General features: G+C 44.2%; 1 protein-coding gene and 1 pseudogene across 1 annotated transcript in view; both read left to right on the top strand.

The window, feature by feature from the left end:
- The first annotated feature begins 873 nt into the window (after positions 1 to 873).
- On the top strand, positions 874 to 972 carry LOC112442119 (uncharacterized; annotated as a pseudogene).
- Positions 973 to 6,725: 5,753 nt separating this feature from the next.
- SRRM4 (serine/arginine repetitive matrix 4) overlaps positions 6,726 to 19,121 on the top strand; it is a 172,589-nt gene continuing 160,193 nt past the window's right edge. The window contains exon 1 of the mRNA XM_010814042.4: positions 6,726 to 7,295. Coding sequence (XP_010812344.2) covers positions 7,165 to 7,295 — 131 coding nt within the window. The 5' untranslated portion in view covers positions 6,726 to 7,164. The remainder of the gene's footprint in view (positions 7,296 to 19,121) is intronic.

Raw genomic sequence — 19,121 nt, 5'->3', positions numbered from 1 at the left:
TTCTGAGCATTCCAGGAGAGACTCCTGTACTCCTTTCAAGAGAAAAGAAGTAACAGACAAGACAAAGCGAGGCACATTCAGAAGTTGCATTCTGTCTTTAAAAGCAGAAGGTACTAGAGATGGAAATTATATTTTAAGACAAAAAGTATATCATGAGTTTCTGCTGGTATCTCTAGCTCAAATAAGGGCTGCAGGTTTTTCTCATAAATCATAAACATCACATTTGTATCTCCTTTCTGATATGCCAAAAATCCAAGTTTAGTGACACCAACATAATTACTCATTTTCTCTATCCCACTATATACATGTTTCAGAACACGCATACTTACACTACCGCCTATAATATGATTACTACTGAAATCAGTTTCAGATTTTGTTTTAACATCTCACTTGGGTATATATTCAAACTACTGTGTTTTAAAGTCCACTGAAATAAAATCACATTGAAGTGTATTTACTTTTATTCTTGATTTTTAGGGATTACTTTTTAATATAACTTTATTTTTTAATTATGTAAAATATTTGACTAAAAGTCAAAACTTCCACAAGTGTATTCAGACATAAGAATAAATGATGGATTAGAACACCACCATTTTTTGCAACCTCTAATAAATTAATAAATTAAGCAAAGATCTTCAGTGTCAGCTAGCATCACAAGAAAAGAAAAAAATCATACATTATTAACCTTCTGGTGGAATTTCTTTTGAACTTAAATCTTATTAAACTTCTAGATCTTACCATCACTTAATAGAAAATAGAGGGTGCAGAGAAACATGTCATCTATGCCACAGGTATGCAATCAGGAAAATACAGACTATGGGAAATTCTACTAGACAAACAACCAGGTTTCTTATAAAAAACAAAGATGTACTTGCTTTAGCAGCATATACTAAAATTGGAATGATACAGAGAAGATTAGCATGGCCCCTGCGCAAGGATGACATGCAAATTCATGAGGTGTTCCATATTCTTCCTCTAATTAAAAATAAAATAAAATTTAAAATAAAGGAGAAAAAGAAAAGGAATTACATGTATGTATATGTGTGTCTGTGTGGTGGGGGAACTTATAGAGAAAAGCATGCTTAAGGAATAGCATCAATCAACCACAATGAATGAGCCTTATTTGAAACCCAGTTCAAACAAACCAATAAACAAACAAACAAAAAACACTTAAAAGGCAGTTGGGGAAAAGGAGACATTGACTGGATATTTGATGATATTAAGGAATTATTGTTAATTTTGTCTAGTATGATAATGATATGGCCATTATGCTTTAAAAAAAGGCAATTCTTATCTTTTTGAGATACATCCTGCAATATTTACAACTGGCTAGAATAATACAATGTCTTGTATATACTTCAAAGTAATTTAGGAGTGTGGAAAGAGGGCCAGAATAGGATTAAAAAGAGCAACTAGGTGTTGAAAATTGTTGAACTTAGAAATGGCTACACAGGAGCTCTTTATGCTAGTCTCTTTATTTTTGAATATGTTTGAAATTTCTATAGTAAAAAGTTGGTTAGAAGTGACTCACTTCTTTACCTAATAAATGTCCTTAAAGGAGACATTTTAGAAATGAAAAACTAGTGTCACATGTCAATAATGGAAGATAACTACAAAAATAAATTCAGTGAAAACAGAGCAGTATTATCAAATGCTAAATGCCCATGCTTCTGAATCTGAAGTCATTTTTCACCATTGAAATTAAGTCCTAAGAGATGTGTTCAAGACATTTTCAGAAAATCAGAATATGGAGATTTACACCTAATGACTAGGAAGACAAGTGATAAAAGGAATACTTTCTCACCATATGTAACCATGTGCTCTGATGTTATTTAGTATTCCATCTGCTGGGTATCACCTACAACCTTCTGAGGGGTGGTGCCACCAGGGTTCCAAGGAATCTCACTTTGATAAATAATGATACAATATCATTGGCTTTTAAAACTGGGCAGAATAATGGCAATTTTCTCATTTCATTGCATTGAGTGTATTCCTCCACCGTTAACTTCCATTTTTTCCTTCCATTCTTCCATCACTGTGTTCTCTGGTCTTCAGCCCCTTCTTTGTGTGTACCAATATGTGGTCTTTCCACACACTGAACTGTCTTCCCATTCTGAAAGTCAGTTTCCAAATCAAAATTCAGATATGATAGTTCCTTTCTTATAGAGTTGTTGACAAGGATTAAATGAGAAGCTTCTTTTTAATTGAAGTATATGGTTGATTTACAGTATGTTAGTTCTAGTGTTAGTTCTAGTTCTCTAGTTCTAGGAGAGGGCAATGGCACCCCACTCCAGTGCTCCTGCCTGAGAAATCCCATGGACGGAGGAGCCTGATGGGCTGCAGTCCATGGGGTCATGAAGAGTCGGACTCGACTGAGCGACTTCACTTTCACTTTTCACTTTCATGCACTGGAGAAGAAAATGGCAACCCACTCCAGTATTGTTGCCTGGAGAATCCCAGGGACGGGAGCCTGGTGGGCTGCCATCTATGGGATCGCACAGAGTCGGACACGACTGACGTGACTTGGCAGCAGTTCTAGTGTACAGCATAGTGATTCAGATATTTATATTCTCTTTCATTTGGTTATTACAAGGTATTGAATATAGTTCCCTAGGCTATACAGTAGGACCTTGTTATTTATCTATTTTATATAAAGTAGTTTGTATTTGCCATATCCCAAACTCCTAATGTATCCCTCCTCCTCTTTCCCCTTTGGTAACAATAAATTTGTTTTTTATATCTGTCAGTCTGTTTCTTTTTGTAAATAAGTTCATTTACATCATATTTTAGGTTCTACGTATGCGTGATGTTATATGATACTTGTCTTTCTCTTTCTGATTTACTTTCACTTAGTGTGATAACATCTCAGTCCATCCATGTTGCTGCAGATGACATTATTTCATCCTTTTTATGGCTGAGTAGTATTCCATTGTGTGTGTGTGTGTGTGTGTGTGTGTGTGTACACAATGGATATATATATACCACATCTTCTTTATCCATTCATCTGTCAATGAACATTTAGGCTGTTGTAAATAGTGCTGCTCTGAACTTGGGATGCATGTAACTTTTCAAATTAGAGTCTTTTCCTGATTTATGCCCAGGAATAAGATTGCTAGATCATATAACAACTCTACTTTTAATTTTTTGAGGCTCCTCCATGATGTTTTCCATAGTGGCAGTACCAATTTAGATTCCTACCAAGAATGTGGGAGGATTCCCTTTTCTCCACACCCTCTCCAGCATTTATTGTTTGTAGACATTTTAATGATGATCATTTCCCTGTTGGCTCAGTGGTAAAGAACCCACCTGCCAATGCAGGAGACATAGGTTCAATCCCTGGGTCAGGAAGATCCTCTGGAGAAGGAAATGGTAATCCACCCCAGTATTCTTGCCTGGGAAATCCCATGAACAGAAGGAACCTGGTGGGCTACTCTGTGGGGGTTGCAAAAGAGTCAGATATGACTTAGCGACTAAACAACAACAATAATTCTGACTGGTGTGAAGTGATACCTCATTGTAGTTCTGATTTGCCTTTGTCTAATAGTGAAGTTGAGCATCTTTTTTATGTGCCTGTTGGCCATCTGGATGTCTTCTTTGGAGAAACGTCTATCTAAGTCTCTACCCTAAATGAGATAACGTTTATGAAAGTTTAACACAAATGGTGACTAGAACATAAAACATAGTAACACTTATGCAATACATGCAGTTATTATTATCTAAGACAGTCTATTGTCTCTTGGGGAACTGTGCAGTCAGGGGAGGAGAATTCCAGGTTTATTCTGTCAGTCCAGGAGCGTTCGGAGCAGTGTATTTCCATAGTCTAGAAGAGAAAAGGATAAAAAACAGCAAATGCTATATTCAAATTAGACATAAGATAGAGCTTTCAAGAACTGAGGATTAGTAAGCCCAGAGTAGTAAAATCATTTTTTTCTCCCCAAAAGTCTATATGAAGAACTACAGTATCTTGTAATTTGAATAGTTTAGTATGATCCTTTTTAAGGACACAAAGACAGATGAATTGGGCTCATTATCATATTTCCCATTATCTAAGTAATTATTTGAATCACTCACTGTTCACTGGACATTTGGAAATGGGTATAGACTTTCAGGTACCCTGATGTCCCTTGATGATGGTAGGTAATGATTAGCTGTATTATACTCAGAAAATTTATGGACAGAGAAAGTAAGGGGTTTACCCCAATAATATAGTAGTGTCAGTTAGGTAGAGTTTGAACTGCTTTAGGAGCATAGCTATTTCTCTGACCTAGTGATGCTGCCTTTTTGGATCATCAGAGAGAAGGATGTATAAAAATCTCTGTAGTTCTTGCTCTAGAGTGCCTGAGTTTGCAAATCCTAAAATCATTTCTCCCTGATCTCCCATTTTTCTAATGAAAGAGCAATACCATTCAGGTAAAGAAGCACTCTCTAGAAATGGCTAGCAAATTGATTTTAATTGGAGTCCCAACTCTAACCAATTAGTGGTGGGATTTGAACCCAGGAAGTCTGGCTGTGAAGCTCGAGAATTTATCATCCAGCACTCCCAGCTTAGAAGACTCAATACCATGTGCTTCTCAGTATGTGACTCCTTTGGTATCTGACAGTTTTCACACTGTGTCACCATGGGGTACCTAGTATCCCAAGATTCTACTAGCCCCCAAGCAAAACCAGAGTCTGTATTCTGTTTTTCAATCACTAAGTTGTGTCCAACCCTTTGCAACCCCACGAACTGCAGCACGCCAGGCTTCCCTGTCCTTCACTATCTTCCAGAGTTTGCTCAAACTCATGTTCATTGAGTCAGCAATGCCACTGTATTTTGTACAGACTCCCTTTGCTCATATCAAATCACCTGGGGCAAGTCACTTGACCATCCTACATCTCAGCTTCATCACCTTTAAAATGCAATAATAACAGCTTCCCCTCCCACATTACCTGGCTGCTATTCATGTTCAAAAGAGACAATATTGTACAAAATTGGAACTTTATCAACATTCTAAAGAATTAGAACAGGAACAGGCTGGGAAATGTTGATTTTTTTTCTTGCGGGGGCTAGGATCTCATCTACCTCTTCCCTGCAAGTGATTCAATTCAGAGCCCCAATGTCATGACTAAGGATGGTCTCAAATATCTCCGACTACTTAAGGAGCCAGTTCTCAACGGCATTTCGAATAACATCAATTTCAGAGTGGGAAATAGTACCTGAGAGTGATCAGTGAGTGGGAAATCTGAGGCAGGAGGGAGGAAAGGGAACATATCTGAGCCTAGCCTTCCCTTTCCTTCACGTCCAAGCTCCCCAGTCCCTACCTCCACCTGCTGGCAGGGCAACCCAGTTTAAGAAGGCAGCAAATGCATCTCTAGTTGTTGACCAGAAGGGGTCACTGCAGAGTGAGCAGTGCTCTCAGGCACTGTCACAAGCAGGCAGGCAAATATCCAAATCCAAATCCAAATGCAGATACATTTCTGGAAGGATACTCTGTTACTTCAGAGTTCGCACTGCCTTCCGCCTACCCTTTCTCTCATATCCTCCTCCGATTTTCTTTTAAAGAATTTCAGAAGTTCACAATGGTGCCCTGGTCCCTTGGGTCCCTATGGCTATCACCATCAGCAGGAAGTTTATTCCCGTGTCCAAGACACACTGCCAGGAGCTGGGAGGCCTTTAAGACTTGGCAAAGCCTCCTTCCAGGAATGTGAGGTCTGGGGAGTGGGAGTAACAACTCTGCTGAGATAAAAGGACTCCAAGGGAGAGATGGGCTAAGGGGGTCCCGCATGTCTTTCTTATTGAAAACCCTGGGGGTGAAGGACAGAAATTCTGCCCAGATCCTCTGCCTCTAGGTCTTACTGTGATTCTAAACTTCCACTTTCTGAGACTAGGGTTGGACTGGGAGGGGGTAGAAGATGGAGAGAGAGACAGAAAAGTAACTATCCCCCTATAATCCTCCAATTTTCCCCTCAGATCCCTCCCCCAAGACCTTTCTTCTCCAAATGGGACTCCTCTCCTGAGACATGCAGTATTAAGAAAAAGTGGCTGCAGCAGAGTTCCCCAAGACTGGATGGAAGGGGCGGGATGGGGGCACTCTTTCCTTTGGATGAGTTTGGCAGCGGGACGTTGGGCTGGCTGTCTGTGAGGCACAAAGAGACATCCCTTAGAGCCGCATGCACAGATGTAACGCTGCACCCCTCTGCGGGCGGGGCCGGCTCGGCAGATGGCGAGAGGCCGAATTGGTGACGGATTGTCCATCAAATGGCACTTTCTGGGTGGTGAGGATCTCGCTTGGCACCCAGGCTCAAAGAGGAATTCAGAAGACTCCACCCCTACCGCTTTGCTGCTGTAGACAGTCCCTCTCAGAAGTGAGGCGGGGTCCGGGGGGGCAGGGTGACTTGGGTGGGTTGATTAAGTTTTTTCTACCTCCCTCAATAGAGGATCTTCTACAGGACTTGAGAAGGGGTTGGGTAAGGAGGTGGCCCGGCCCAGAGGGCACGCAAGAAAGGGTTGGGGCAAAGTCCGCAACGGAGGGGGAGGCGAGGGAGCTGGAAAGCAAGATCTCACGCCTGGTTCAGTTCGGGTGCCGGGATTGCTTTTCTCTGGGGTCAGCGCTGCAACTCCGTAGCCGCGGGGCCCTGGTGACAGGCGCACGCCCCGCCCTTTCTCCTCCCTAGACCTGCGGGCTTTTGTTATGCAGATGGCGGCAGGAGGCTGAGACAGAGGAGGAGGGAGTGGGTGGGGAGGAGGAGAGGCGGAGAGGGGGGAGGAAAGTGCAGCTCGCGCGACCAGCCTCCTCTTCCAACGTCACATTGTGAGAGAGACAAAACCCGGGCGCGCCGGAGCTCACACGCACACGCACACACACAGACGACCCCGGCGCCTCTTCTCTCCGGCGCTGCCGAGAAAGCCAGTCCTCCCTTCCTTTCCTGGGGCGCGGAGGCTCCGCCAGTCAGAGCGCAGCCCAGAGCTGACCCAGAAAGCGAAAGGAACCGGCGGACAAGCCTTCTTTCTCCCCTGCTGGCCCGGGCGGAGGCGCCCCATCCCCCGCCCTGAACCCCTGTCTTTCGCACCCCACCCTTCTCTGTTTCAAACGGACAGGGACCGAGCCCGGTGAGCCCCCTTTTGGAATCCACGTTTCAGCACTTCGGACAGCGCCCGGGAGCCCCGGGCCCTTTGGGTTGGCTATGGCGAGCGTTCAGCAAGGAGAGAAACAGCTTTTTGAGAAGTTCTGGCGAGGAACCTTTAAAGCCGTGGCCACCCCGCGTCCAGAGAGCATCATTGTCGCCAGTATCACGGCCCGCAAGCCGCTGCCAAGGTAATGACCTCCTGCTTAAGAGGGGAGACCCTGGCAGTCCCCCTTTTCTGGCCTGTGCCCCAAGCCCTGAGGGGTGGATGCAGGCAGCTGGGCCAGGGCGCCTGTCTTTTCCCATCACTACTCTGTATCTCCCGCTGGAACATGGGAACTAATTGCTTGTGTGAGGTGGAGGCTGTTGAGAAGGGACAGAGAGTCTTTAGGGGGAGCAATGCTCAACCGGCTGACCTGGCAGCTGCTGTTTGAGAGGCTTTGCTGTCTTTGGGTGGGTGGTGGTAGTGGGAGATGACTTGACTGAGAAACTTTTCTTGGTATCACAGAGCTCCAAGGACAGGGGGTGAACAAATGGTGGAATTGAGGCGGTCGGGGGTGCTGTACAAGAAAAGATGAAGATTGAACTAGCTCAAGCCTTGTTCAGATACAGTGGCACATTTCTATACTCAGCTCAGAAACTCGGGAGCTCTGAATGTTTTGACAAAAGCCCATATGCTGTTCCCTCAAATACACCCTAAACAGCACCCTCCTCTTTGCCTTTCTGGCTATTGCTGCTGCTGAATTACCTAGTCTCCAGCATCCAAAACCAGGACTCTGGGCTCAGGAGTCAGGGAGGAGCTCCCAAGATCAGGAAGATGATCTCAGAAGAGTTTAATCTGTTTTTTCAAAAAGAGTCTGATTGCTTTGAACTCAGGCAAAAGAGCCAGTCCTTATGTGGCGGTAGAGTAGTGTGATGGAGGGAGAGTGAGGGAAGAGATGAAAGAAGAGCAGAAAGAGGGTGAAGAAGATGTGGGGTGAAACAGAGAGGAGGTTGCGTGCAACAGAAGCATTCCAAGACAGAGAAGACCCAATTCTTTTCATAAACCATTCAGTTTAGAGGAGTTTGGGAATGAAAGGAAGAAGGCTGTGCCCTCTGTCAGGAAAAATCAAGGTTGTATGAAAACTCTCTTTTGCTGGTGTTGGAGGAGTGGTTGGGTGGGGGAAAAAGAAAGAAGTGGTCCAGGGAAGACCACTTAGAGGATTTATTAATCCTGACAGGCTTCATTAGGGAGTAGATTGATAACATGTCTGGGAAAGGGCTTCAGACAGAATGCCTGGTCTGGCACAGTTGCAGCTGAACTTTCCAGTGGGTGTACGGTGGAGGACTAACAGGGAGTCATATCTTAAGAATCAAACTCAGACTGGAGAACTTTTCATAGTCTGATAGGGACCTGGCTCATACAGGTCTTTAGAAAAATGGGTGTCCCATGTTGGAGAAGGGTGGACTAGAAACATGACAACCAGCAGGATGTAGCAGGCTGTAAGTGGCAGCAGGAGCAGCGAATATTTGTGTCTGGGATAAGGGGATATCCTCTGACACAGGCTGGAGAAGAGGAACAGTAACACCAAGTACCACCAAAAGCTGATGTTTCTCTGCTTAGAAGGAGGTCCTTTGTAGAGAGCTTTGATGTCAGTGGTTTTATCTTCCTGGGTTTCTGCCATCCATTCCACCTTCGGAGTGCACCTACTGTTGGCACATCAGTGCTGTGTTGGCCACAGAATATGCCCTTGTAAAAGGGACTGAAGGAAATTTCATTGGAAACTAGAAGTGTGGCAGTCGGTCCAGAGTCTTCTGCATATTTCAGGGGTGCAGGAAGAGGACAGCAGATTCCTGGTGGTATTTTAATTTAGATGAGCATACCTTATGTCCACCTTGCTTGGTACCTTCACCCTTTGTCTGTCAGTCTGTTAGTATCATGCCTTTTTTTCCTAGTCATACTCTCAATCATATTAATTGCTCACAAGGTTTCCCAACTGTCATGCTTTCTGAGGCTTTGTGCAAATCCTAATTTAATTCATATGAAACTCTTACAATAGCCAACCCTCCCCACCCAGGTATCATTTCACTCCTGGTATCTTTTACTGTCCCTAGTCTCCTACCCCCGGAAAACCCATTCCCGAGGTGAAAGTCTGAGCATTTAGCCCCTGAATTATATCATGCTGAAAGGATCGTCTTATTAAACAGGCGTGGCCTTTCTGTAGAATAGATTCCAGTTTTGTAGCTGTTACTCCTGGTTTGGGGTAGAGAGTGAGCAGGGAACATTTGTATTCAAGTCTTCGAGAAGGGCTGGGTTGGAGTTGTCTCTTAACAGACTGGCTACAAAACCTGAAACACCCCATTTTCACCCACACCATCCACATCCAGTGATGGTCAGTTTCTATCTCCTTTGTAATGTTCTGTACTTAATGATAAAAGTACCGTGTTTCTAAAGCAGAGTTCTTAGGAAGGAAAGAAACAGAGGCACAGGCATAGCATCATCTGGACCCAGCAGCTTCCTCCACAGGCAGTCTGGGGGCTTTGTCTCATCAGAAATGTTGTCTCCTTTCATGAATGAGGCCCAGCTCACAGTCATGCCAAAAGAGCTGGGGAAGGGGGAGGATGAACCTCCAGCCAGTCCTGTTTGTTACACACTTAATAGTTGTTTATAGATGAGGAATATCCCCTGAATGAACTTCCCCAGGATATTTTAAATCTATTTCTGAAGATAATTTAGTACCAGGATAGAAGCTTACATTCAATTCGTTGATTTCATACCAATATGCATACATCATACAACCTTTCTCCAAGCAAAGCACCCCCTGGTCCCTCTCCCTCTCCCCTTCTGTGAGGTATACTTGATGAGGCAATATCTTTATAATGTATCAAGTTGCAAGCAGATGTCTGACTCAAATGCCAGAACAGCATAGCAGAGTGGGAGGCAGTATATCACAGTGGTTAAAAGCTCAGAACTGAGCTTCACAGGAACCTGGATTCCCTGGTTCTGCCATTTAGCCAAGTGCCTTAGGCAAGTGGCTCTACCTAGTTGAGCCTATTTTGTCAGCTTGAAAATAGAAATAACAATAGTAGCCATCTCAGGCAGTGAGTTAGGAGAATTGAGTCAGGTGAAGCACTTCCCACAGTGTGAGGGACATAGTGATTGTTTAATACACATTGATTGTGTTTTTCCTGTCTATCCATTTCTCCCCCTAATAATGCTGACCATAAAAATTGTGAGTTTTCAACTCCTAACAGGCAACTGCATTGAAATGGAGTGGGTAGGATGAGAGCTGTCCAATATTTTCCTCCCTAAGTTCCCGTATTTCCTTCCGGTGGGGAAGGTTGGGCTTCCCAGGTGGCGCTAGAGGTAAAGAATCAGCCTGCCAAGGCAGGAGATGTAAGAGCTGCGGGTGCGATCTCTAGGTCAACCCACTCCAGTGCTCTTGCCTGGAGAATCCCATGGACAGAGAAGCCTGGTGGGCTACAGTCCATAGGGTTGCAAAGAGTCAGATACGACTGAAGTGACTTAGCACTCAGGGGAAGTTTAGCTGCTTTCTGATCCAGCACTTTCAATTGAGGGTGGTTGGAGGGCTGGTAAAGAACTGTCTGAATTCAGAATTGATTGGTACAGTATCCTTATGGATTATCCTTTCAGATTGTATAGCGATGACCAAGCACTGGCAGTCTAGCCAAGGTTCTAACTCCTTGAAAACCATAGTTTTAATCCCCTAGTCCATCAAATCTAGAGCGACTATATAATTTATAGTTCATATCAAAGGTAAAAAGGGTCATCTGTGAGTGGTTATTCCAGGATGGAGGCTCTAACGGGGGCTATGCCAGGCAAACCTCACCACCTACCAGGTGGAAGAGAGCCAGCATGAATCAACAAGGTACTTGGGATGTATGAGACTGCCTCTTTTGACCCTACCAAAGAAGTATAGTAATTTTCCCGGCACTAATTAATTCTCTTTTTAAATTCCTTAGCCCAGAAAAGTTTATATCCAAGAAGTTTAGGCTCAGAGTGGGTAATCTAGTGTTGCAGGCCAATTCAAACTGTAATAATAATCATATCAATGAAGAGTAGTTGAAGACAATAAATATGTAACTTTTGTCTGTAATTAGCATATCAATTGTTCATAGATACAGGAGTGTTTATAAAGGGCTAGAGAGGTGACCCCACCCCCCTTAAATAAAGTAAGCATTCCCTTTCCTATTTTTTTGGCAAGCTATTAATTTATTTCAAAAATCCTTTCCCTACATAATAGTCCAGAAGCAGACTTCAGCCCAATTCCTGTCTAAAGGATCATAAATTCCAAACTATCAGAGATTTTACTGCAAAAAGGGAAAGATAGCCAAATTGTTAGGCAGGGAAAATGCCTCTGAATCATTTAATTCAAGACTCCCCTTCATGCCAAGAGATCAGTTAGCACATTTGTGCTGACTCTGTCTTTGGGAGCAGAGTAAGGGGCTGATGGGAGGCCATTTCCTATGGTTAAGAGCCAATAGACAAAGGTCAGGGAAAATGCTTGTCCGGCGATGAATGAACGTTTTCTCTGCAAAAGGAGTGTTACTGTTTGGGTCAAGCCTTTCTCCTTCTGAAAGGTGAATTTGGTGAATGCTGTACAGGGTCAGTGAGGGGATCATTTCTGACACTGCCATATTCACTTGGCAACCGTGCTGTCTTAGAGACCCAGGCTGCGGTAAATGTTCAATGAAACTTACGTGCATTAATTGAATGAGTACACATGACCCAAACTCAGCATCAGATTAGCCCTCTCCAACCCAAACCCATCCTGACAGGTTGAGGACGCTGATCAGTGCAACCTGGGAGACTGGGAGACAGACAGACAGACACACACACACACACACACACACTGCAAATAGATTTGATTCTAGCAACCCCCTCCAGTATTCTTGCCTGGAGAATCCCCATGGACAGAGGAGCCTGGCGGTCCACAGTCCACGGGGTTGCAAAGAGTCAAACATGACTGAGCGACTAAGCACAGCACAGCACAGCACAGCACAGTGTCAGAATGAAGCTCTCTAAATATAGAGATCTGTGTGGTTGGCTGAGTGGCCCTGTAGGCTGGTCCATGGACAGGAGGTTGAACTTAATCCCACCTGGAAGTACTTTCCAAACCTATATGAGTCCCTGTTAACTCCAGGCCACCACAGAGGTGGGGACATCTCTTCCATCCTATAAATGAGAATGAAAGTCTGGGTTAGGTGCCTTCTGCTCCATGGGCACCTTGGTCATCCTGCAAGGGCAGTACACACTTTTTAAATTATCCTTTCTTTCAGAGTGGCTCAATTTACCTTCCTGTGAGGTGGACGAGTTCGCAGGGGCTTAACAAAACCAGAGTTCAATACTTACTTATTACTAAGACTTTCTCTGAGGTGCGAGAGACTATTTCTGGGGTGGAAGAGGTAGGGCAATAAAGAGCCTGGGCTCTGAAGTCAGATGTACCCAGTATGACATCCTGCAAGGCTACTTCCTAGTTTTTGAATCTGCTAGTCACTCTACCTCTCCATGCCTCAGTTTCCCCATAGATAAAACACTCATTTCCCGGGGTTGTGGTGAGATCATTCTCACTACAGTTGCCTAAAAGAGCCAGTGGAGATTTGTACAGAGCTGTTTTAAAAATTCAACAGGCCCCCAAGGCAAACTAATTAAAAGAATTGTTTCCTTTTACTGTTTGCAGACACTCACTGGCTCCAGTGGCTTTTGGCAAGCACCCTGACCTTCTCAATCTCAGTTTCCTCATCTGTACAATAGGGCTAATAATAGCAGCCACCTTCAAGAGCTGTTGGGAGGACTGAATGAACTAATTTATGGAAAGCTGCTGTTTGGCACGCTGTGAGGGCTCCATCAATGTTAGCTCTTACTATTAATAATAAATGATCGTTCTTATTATTACTACGTGCCAGGCCCATCGGGGAGGAAAAAATGAATGAAATGCAGTCTTTTCATTTGAGGGCCTTGGAATTTAGCAGCAATGGGAGACATAAGCATGAGTGCGTGTGTGTGAGGCAGTCTTAGCACTGTAATGTAGATAGGAATAAAGAAAGGGGGATGTGGAAAGTCAGAGAAAGAGATCCTCAGTGAAGCTTGGAATCCTTGCTTATCATCATACTGTAATTGTTAGTTATCTCAGCTGTGAAATGGGAATGATTCTTTTATTTCATCAGTATTACCTACAAATGCAAGGAATGATCAGAATGAATAAGGCCTTTATCCCTTGTAGAGTATCAGGAAAGAGCTTTTCTTTTTCCAGAATCTTTTTATGGGGCTAAACTCTCAGGTGGGAGAAGGGGGGCATTATTTGTGGGGATCTTAGTCAGTGCTAATGAAGGGGGCCTGTAGGAAGGAACTGCCCTTAAAATCTCCCAACTGCCCTGTCAGCGGCTGAAGGATACAGTCTCGGGCTTGGGCCATTAGGTTTCTTGTCCTTCATGGTCCAGTTCTGGCTAAAACGAAATCCAGTCTGCATTCCTCAAGCAGCCACCGACAGTGGGGTGATCAGAGTGAGCCCGTACATGTCAAAGAGAAAATAAACCAATGGGAAATGAACGCACAAAGTGGAAGAAGCTGCATGTGACTAAAAACCAAAGCCATACTCTCATTCATTCATTTAGCAGATTTCTTGAGGTCCTTCTCAGTACAGCAATGAATAGCATGAAGCCCCCTGCTCTCATGGGGGAGAAAAATAATAAAGAAAGAAAGAAATAATATAAGGTCAAGTGGTAGTAAGTGCTTAAAAGAAGAATAAAGCAGAACAAAGGGCTAAAGGGTGAGAGAGTGGATGGCATTATTGGATGGGAGTGGGCCAGGTACCTGGAGATGGGAAAGAGTCAGCCATGAGGATTACTGGAGGAAAGTGTTTGTGGGAACAGAATATACCAAGGCCCTGAGGTGGAGCAGTTTGATATATTTGAGGAATAACAAGGAAGTTGATGTGGGCAGAGCAGAGTAAGTGTGGAGGAGACTGACAGGAGATGACTCCCTAGACATAGGCAGGAAACAGATCAAGCCTTGTAAGACATTTAAGGACTTAACAGGTCCTCAACACCTAGGCTAGGAGGATGGAGGGGGAGTCCCAGGGGCAGTCAGGGACCCGGGTCTGATCTGTTTTTCTTGGCTCCTCTCTCCCAACTCTAATGCAGCCAGGGATGACTTTGAAAAGCAGAGTCAGCTTCGCTGGGCCCCTCCATGCATTATAGACAAGCATGAAATTTACAATATCTCTGATTGTGATCAATCAGATTAGGAAATTGAAAAAGACATTGTTTAGACTTCCAAATAGCAGTGGCAAATCTTGTTCCCATGGTGGTGAGGGTTTGGTGTATCTCTCATATCCATGCATGCAAATCTAGACTATTTCTCTCACCTTCAGCCCCCCAGCCTCCCTTCACTGCACACCCTTGAAGCTACAGCCTATGCACTCTCTCTCTCTCTCTTTCTCTCTCTCTCGGTCTCTTTCCCTTCCTCCATCTCCATTGGAGATTTTGCTGAGGGAGCTCCCATATGCCACCAGCCTGTATGTAGAGCTCCGTGAAATAAAACACAGAATTAAGATGTCATAGAGACAAAGGCAAACCAAATACAGGAACAATGCCGAACCCTAAAACAGTCATTAAGTAATTCATGTCTACATTTGTCTGTTTAAAACAAATATTAAGATCCTCTGGACGCAAATGTCTCTCATCAGGAGAATCCCCTAGTTGCCGGATTCCCTGGGCTTACATCCTGTTGACAGGTTCGCTGAGCAGAAACACCAATGGATCACTGTACTCTAGCTTCATTAAAGTTAAGCTTAGGCAAGTGAGCTGGAATTTTACAAGACAGTTACCACTCCTACGGGAAGAGAGGTGCCATCTGGGCCTGACATGTGTGTATTCATGATATGTGTGTGCATTCTCTCATGGTGGGAATGTGTGTGCCAAGCTCCTTATGTTATTATGTGCCTAGCCCTGTGCTAAGCACGTTTCATCTGTCATCTGATTCCATCCTCACAGTAACTTAAAGAGAGAGGTATTTTTAAAGCCCATTTTTACAGATGAGGAAACTGAGGCTCAGAGAGTAGACATGACTTGCTCATGGGTATGTGGATGGTAAAAGTCATAATTGGGATAAAAGCCCAGAGCTTTTAACTGATACATTTATACTTAAGTGCCCTAGGTGACTAAGTGGTAAAGAGTCTGCCTGCCAATGCAGGAGGCACAAGAGACTTCAATTCGATACCTGGTTCAGGAAGATCCCCTAGAGTAGGAAACTGTAACTCACTCTAGTATTCTTGCCTGGAAAATTCCATGGACAGAGCAGCCTGGCGAGCTACAGTCCATGGGGTTGCAAAGAGTTAGACATGACTGAGCATACACACACACACACACACACACACACACACACACACTTTGGAGAATAGGAAAACTGAGACCAGAGAGGTGAAGTGTGTCTTGTCCAAGGTCACATAATTTATAAGTATGAAACCAGGATCTTCACTCAGGTCTGCCCGATGACAGCTATGTTCTTCTCTGCCTGCAGCACATCCTGTCACTATAATTCAGATAAGGTCATGGGTGTTTTTGTTTTGTTTTAATCATCTTATTTTATGTCCAATCAGCTTAGGTAATTGCCATTGTGGTTCTCCCATCTCATACCACTGTCCGTAACTCTGTCTTCCTCTATCCTTACCCTCTATACCCATCTTCATATCAAACTAGAGGAACCTCTATGAAAAGTAAGTCAAACTCCCTACCCTCATCTAAAGCCCTCCATTACTGTCCCTTGGTTGGTAGAACTTTAGGCCCTTGGTAACTACAAGCCATGGTACCACTCCTGCCCACCTCCCCCAAGATTATTTCTAAAATGCTCCTTCTGCATTATTAACAATAGCTAGGATATGGAAGGCTGTCACCCTGCTTATTTAACTTCTATGCAGAGTATATCATGAGAAACACTGGGCTGGAAGAAGCACAAGCTGGAATCAAGATTGCTGGGAGAAATATCAATAACCTCAGATATGCAGATGACACCACCCTTATGGCAGAAAGTGAAGAGGAAAAAAAGCCTCTTGATGAAAGTGAAAGAGGAGAGTGGAAAAGTTGGCTTAAAGCTCAACATTCAGAAAACTAAGATCATGGCATCTGGTCCCATCACTTCATGGAAAATAGATGGGGAAACAGTGGAAACAGTGGCAGACTTTATTTTTTGGGGCTTCAAAATCACTACAGATGGTGATTGCAGCCATGAAATTAAAAGACGCTTACTCCTTGGAAGGAAAGTTATGAGCAACCTAGATAGCATATTCAAAAGTAGAGACATTACTTTGTCAACAAAGGTCCATCTAGTCAAGGCTATGGTTTTTCCAGTGGTCATATATGGATGTGAGAGTTGAATTGTGAAGAAAGCTGAGCACCGAAGAATTGATGCTTTTGAACTGTGGTGTTGGAGAAGACTCTTGAGAGTCCCTTGGACTGCAAGGAGATCCAACCAGTCCATTCTAAAGGAGATCAGTCCTGGGTGTTCTTTGGAAGGAATGATGCTAAAGCTGAAACTCCAGTCCTTTGGCCACCTCATGTGAAGAGTTGACTTATTGGAAAAGACTCTGATGCTGGGAGGGATTGGAGGCAGGAGGAGAAGGGGATGACAGAGGATGAGATGGCTGGATGGAATCACTGACTTGATGGACGTGAGTTTAAGTGAACTCCGGGAGTTGGTAAAGGCAATGGCACCCCACTCCAGTACTCTTGCCTGGAAAATCCCATCAATGGAGGAGCCTGGTAGGCTGCAGTCCATGGGGTGGCTAAGAGTCGGGCATGACTGAGCGACTTCACTTTCACTTTTCACTTTCATGCATTGGAGAAGGAAATGACAACCCACTCCAGTATTTTTGCCTGGAGAATCCCAGGGACAGAGGAGCCTGGTGGGCTGCCGTCTATGGGGTCGCACAGAGTCAGACACGACTGAAGCGACTTAGCATGCATGCGGCATGGGATCATTGGTTGAAGTGTACCTCTTCTAACAGACTGAAGAGGATGAGGACTGTGTCAACTTGTTCATTGGTTTATCTCTTTCACTTGATACATAGCAGGGGGTCAAACAAATGTTAATTAATTGCATGAATTGTAACTCTTTCTCCCCAGCAAATCATTTTCATACCTAAAAATGTGAACCATATAGAATTTCCAGTATTCAAAAATAGCAATGTTTCCTTTAATTCTTAGAACCCTTTGAATTACTGAGGGTAGAGGCCATATCTGTCTCCTTCTTTACTCTATCTCAGCATCTAGAACAGTGGCCCATGTTTGGGGGATCTTTAAATGTTTGTTGAGTGAATAGTGGAGGGTATGCAAATATAAGAGCATGGTACAGGTAAGGAAACTCAGAGACCTACACATGTACATCATCAGAATTTTAGAGCTAAAGGGATTTTAGAGATCATCCAGTCTCCTCATTTTACATGTGGAGGATGAAGGGATATGTTTTATAGTATTTATAATTATTGGAGCAACTGTACAGGTATAATTTATAAATAAATATACTTATATGAGGGTTTCATTCTCAAATATTTCTGAGAGAGATAAGAGATCAAAAGATCTCTGGGGCCTGCTCATGTAATTCAGTTCTTCATTTTGCAGATGGGGAAACTGAGACCCACCAAAGGGGAAGGATTTGCCTGAGGCCTTTACATAGTCTGAATCAGCCTGGGTGAGCTCTGGGTTCAGTGAAGTGCTGCTTGAGAGCATTATGTCACGGTTTGTGTGTCAGCTTCCCTGCTGTGATCAGGCCATCAGACACCACTCTCTCTTTCCCCTCGCTTCTCGCTGTGAGATGTGGCATCCTGCCCCATGAAGTCCTCTTGTGGCATATGCTGCCCGAAGCCTGGTCTGGGGATCCTGAAGAGACGTCCATCTGTACTCAGCCTGTGTCTCACAGAGCAGGTGAACTGCTCTGGCTGTTCCCGGGATCATATTTCAGAGCTTTCAGCCAGTAAGAAGGCTTTTCTTTGGCCAGCCTCCCTTTCAAGGCCAGATGGCAGGTGGTTCTGGGGCCCAGCCCACTCCCATAGAGGGTAGGTAGGCTCAGGGCAACTCTTTACATGTGGACAGTTGTTTCTAGCAGGAAGCCATCACAACAGTGGCACATCCTAGTGCCCAGCTCCTGATAAGTCAGTGTCAGTTCACTGTGGCGTTTAGTCTTCAGTCAAGTAGGGAAGGCCATAGGGGACATTTGAGGAACTTGAATGCAGCCTCTTTATTTTATAAGTGGGGAGACAGGGGCACAGAGTGTGCAGGACCCTGTGTGGAGCACCAGAATGTAAATGCCAGAGGTATAGCTGACATATGGGTCACGTGACACCTAGTTCTAAGATGCCACTCTGCTCGGAGTTCCCTGGAGAAGAAGGCAGAAAAATTAATTCATTCCCATTTTACAAGTGGGACAATTGAGGCTGACAGACATGAAATGCCTTGCCTTAAAGTAACATCATGAAATAACGACACATTATTATTGTGGTGGTAGTGGTGGTTTAACTATTACTGTTGGTCTTATTTGAGTCTCACAACAGTTAAGAGACTGTTTTATGTCCATTTTGCAGAAGAAGAAACTGAGGCTCAAGGCCTTGTAAAGACCCAGAATAAATGCCAGTTCTCTTGATTCTAGGTTCAGTGTCCCTATCCCACTGCAGACAAAAAGTGTAATCCAAGAAACGTGTGCCCTGAGCATGGCTCTACTAGGCAAGGGGAGGACGGGCACGCCCACCTGTGGTCAGTGACCAGGCTGCATTGCCAGTGTCACCCCCTTAAAACCCCTTTCTTTCTCTACACTGAGTGTACCAGCCTCAGGCCCTTTTCAGCTGCCCCAGTGTGTGCCTTTTCCTGAGTGGAGGCATTCCCTTAGAGTGACATCCCTTTTAATGGCCAAGGAGGGAGGGAGAGTTTGGAGTAGAACCCTAAGAGTACAAGGGGGTGCTCAGAGCTCAGGGGCCTTAGGAGGAAGCTTACCTCATCATTGAAGGGGCCCAATAGAGGGAAATCAG

The sequence above is a fragment of the Bos taurus genome, chromosome 17 (genome assembly GCF_002263795.3).
Source record: "Bos taurus isolate L1 Dominette 01449 registration number 42190680 breed Hereford chromosome 17, ARS-UCD2.0, whole genome shotgun sequence".
In the NCBI taxonomy this organism is placed as follows: domain Eukaryota; kingdom Metazoa; phylum Chordata; class Mammalia; order Artiodactyla; family Bovidae; genus Bos; species Bos taurus.
The sequence above is the reverse complement of the archived record's forward strand: the minus strand, read 5'-3'. Positions and strand labels throughout refer to the sequence as shown.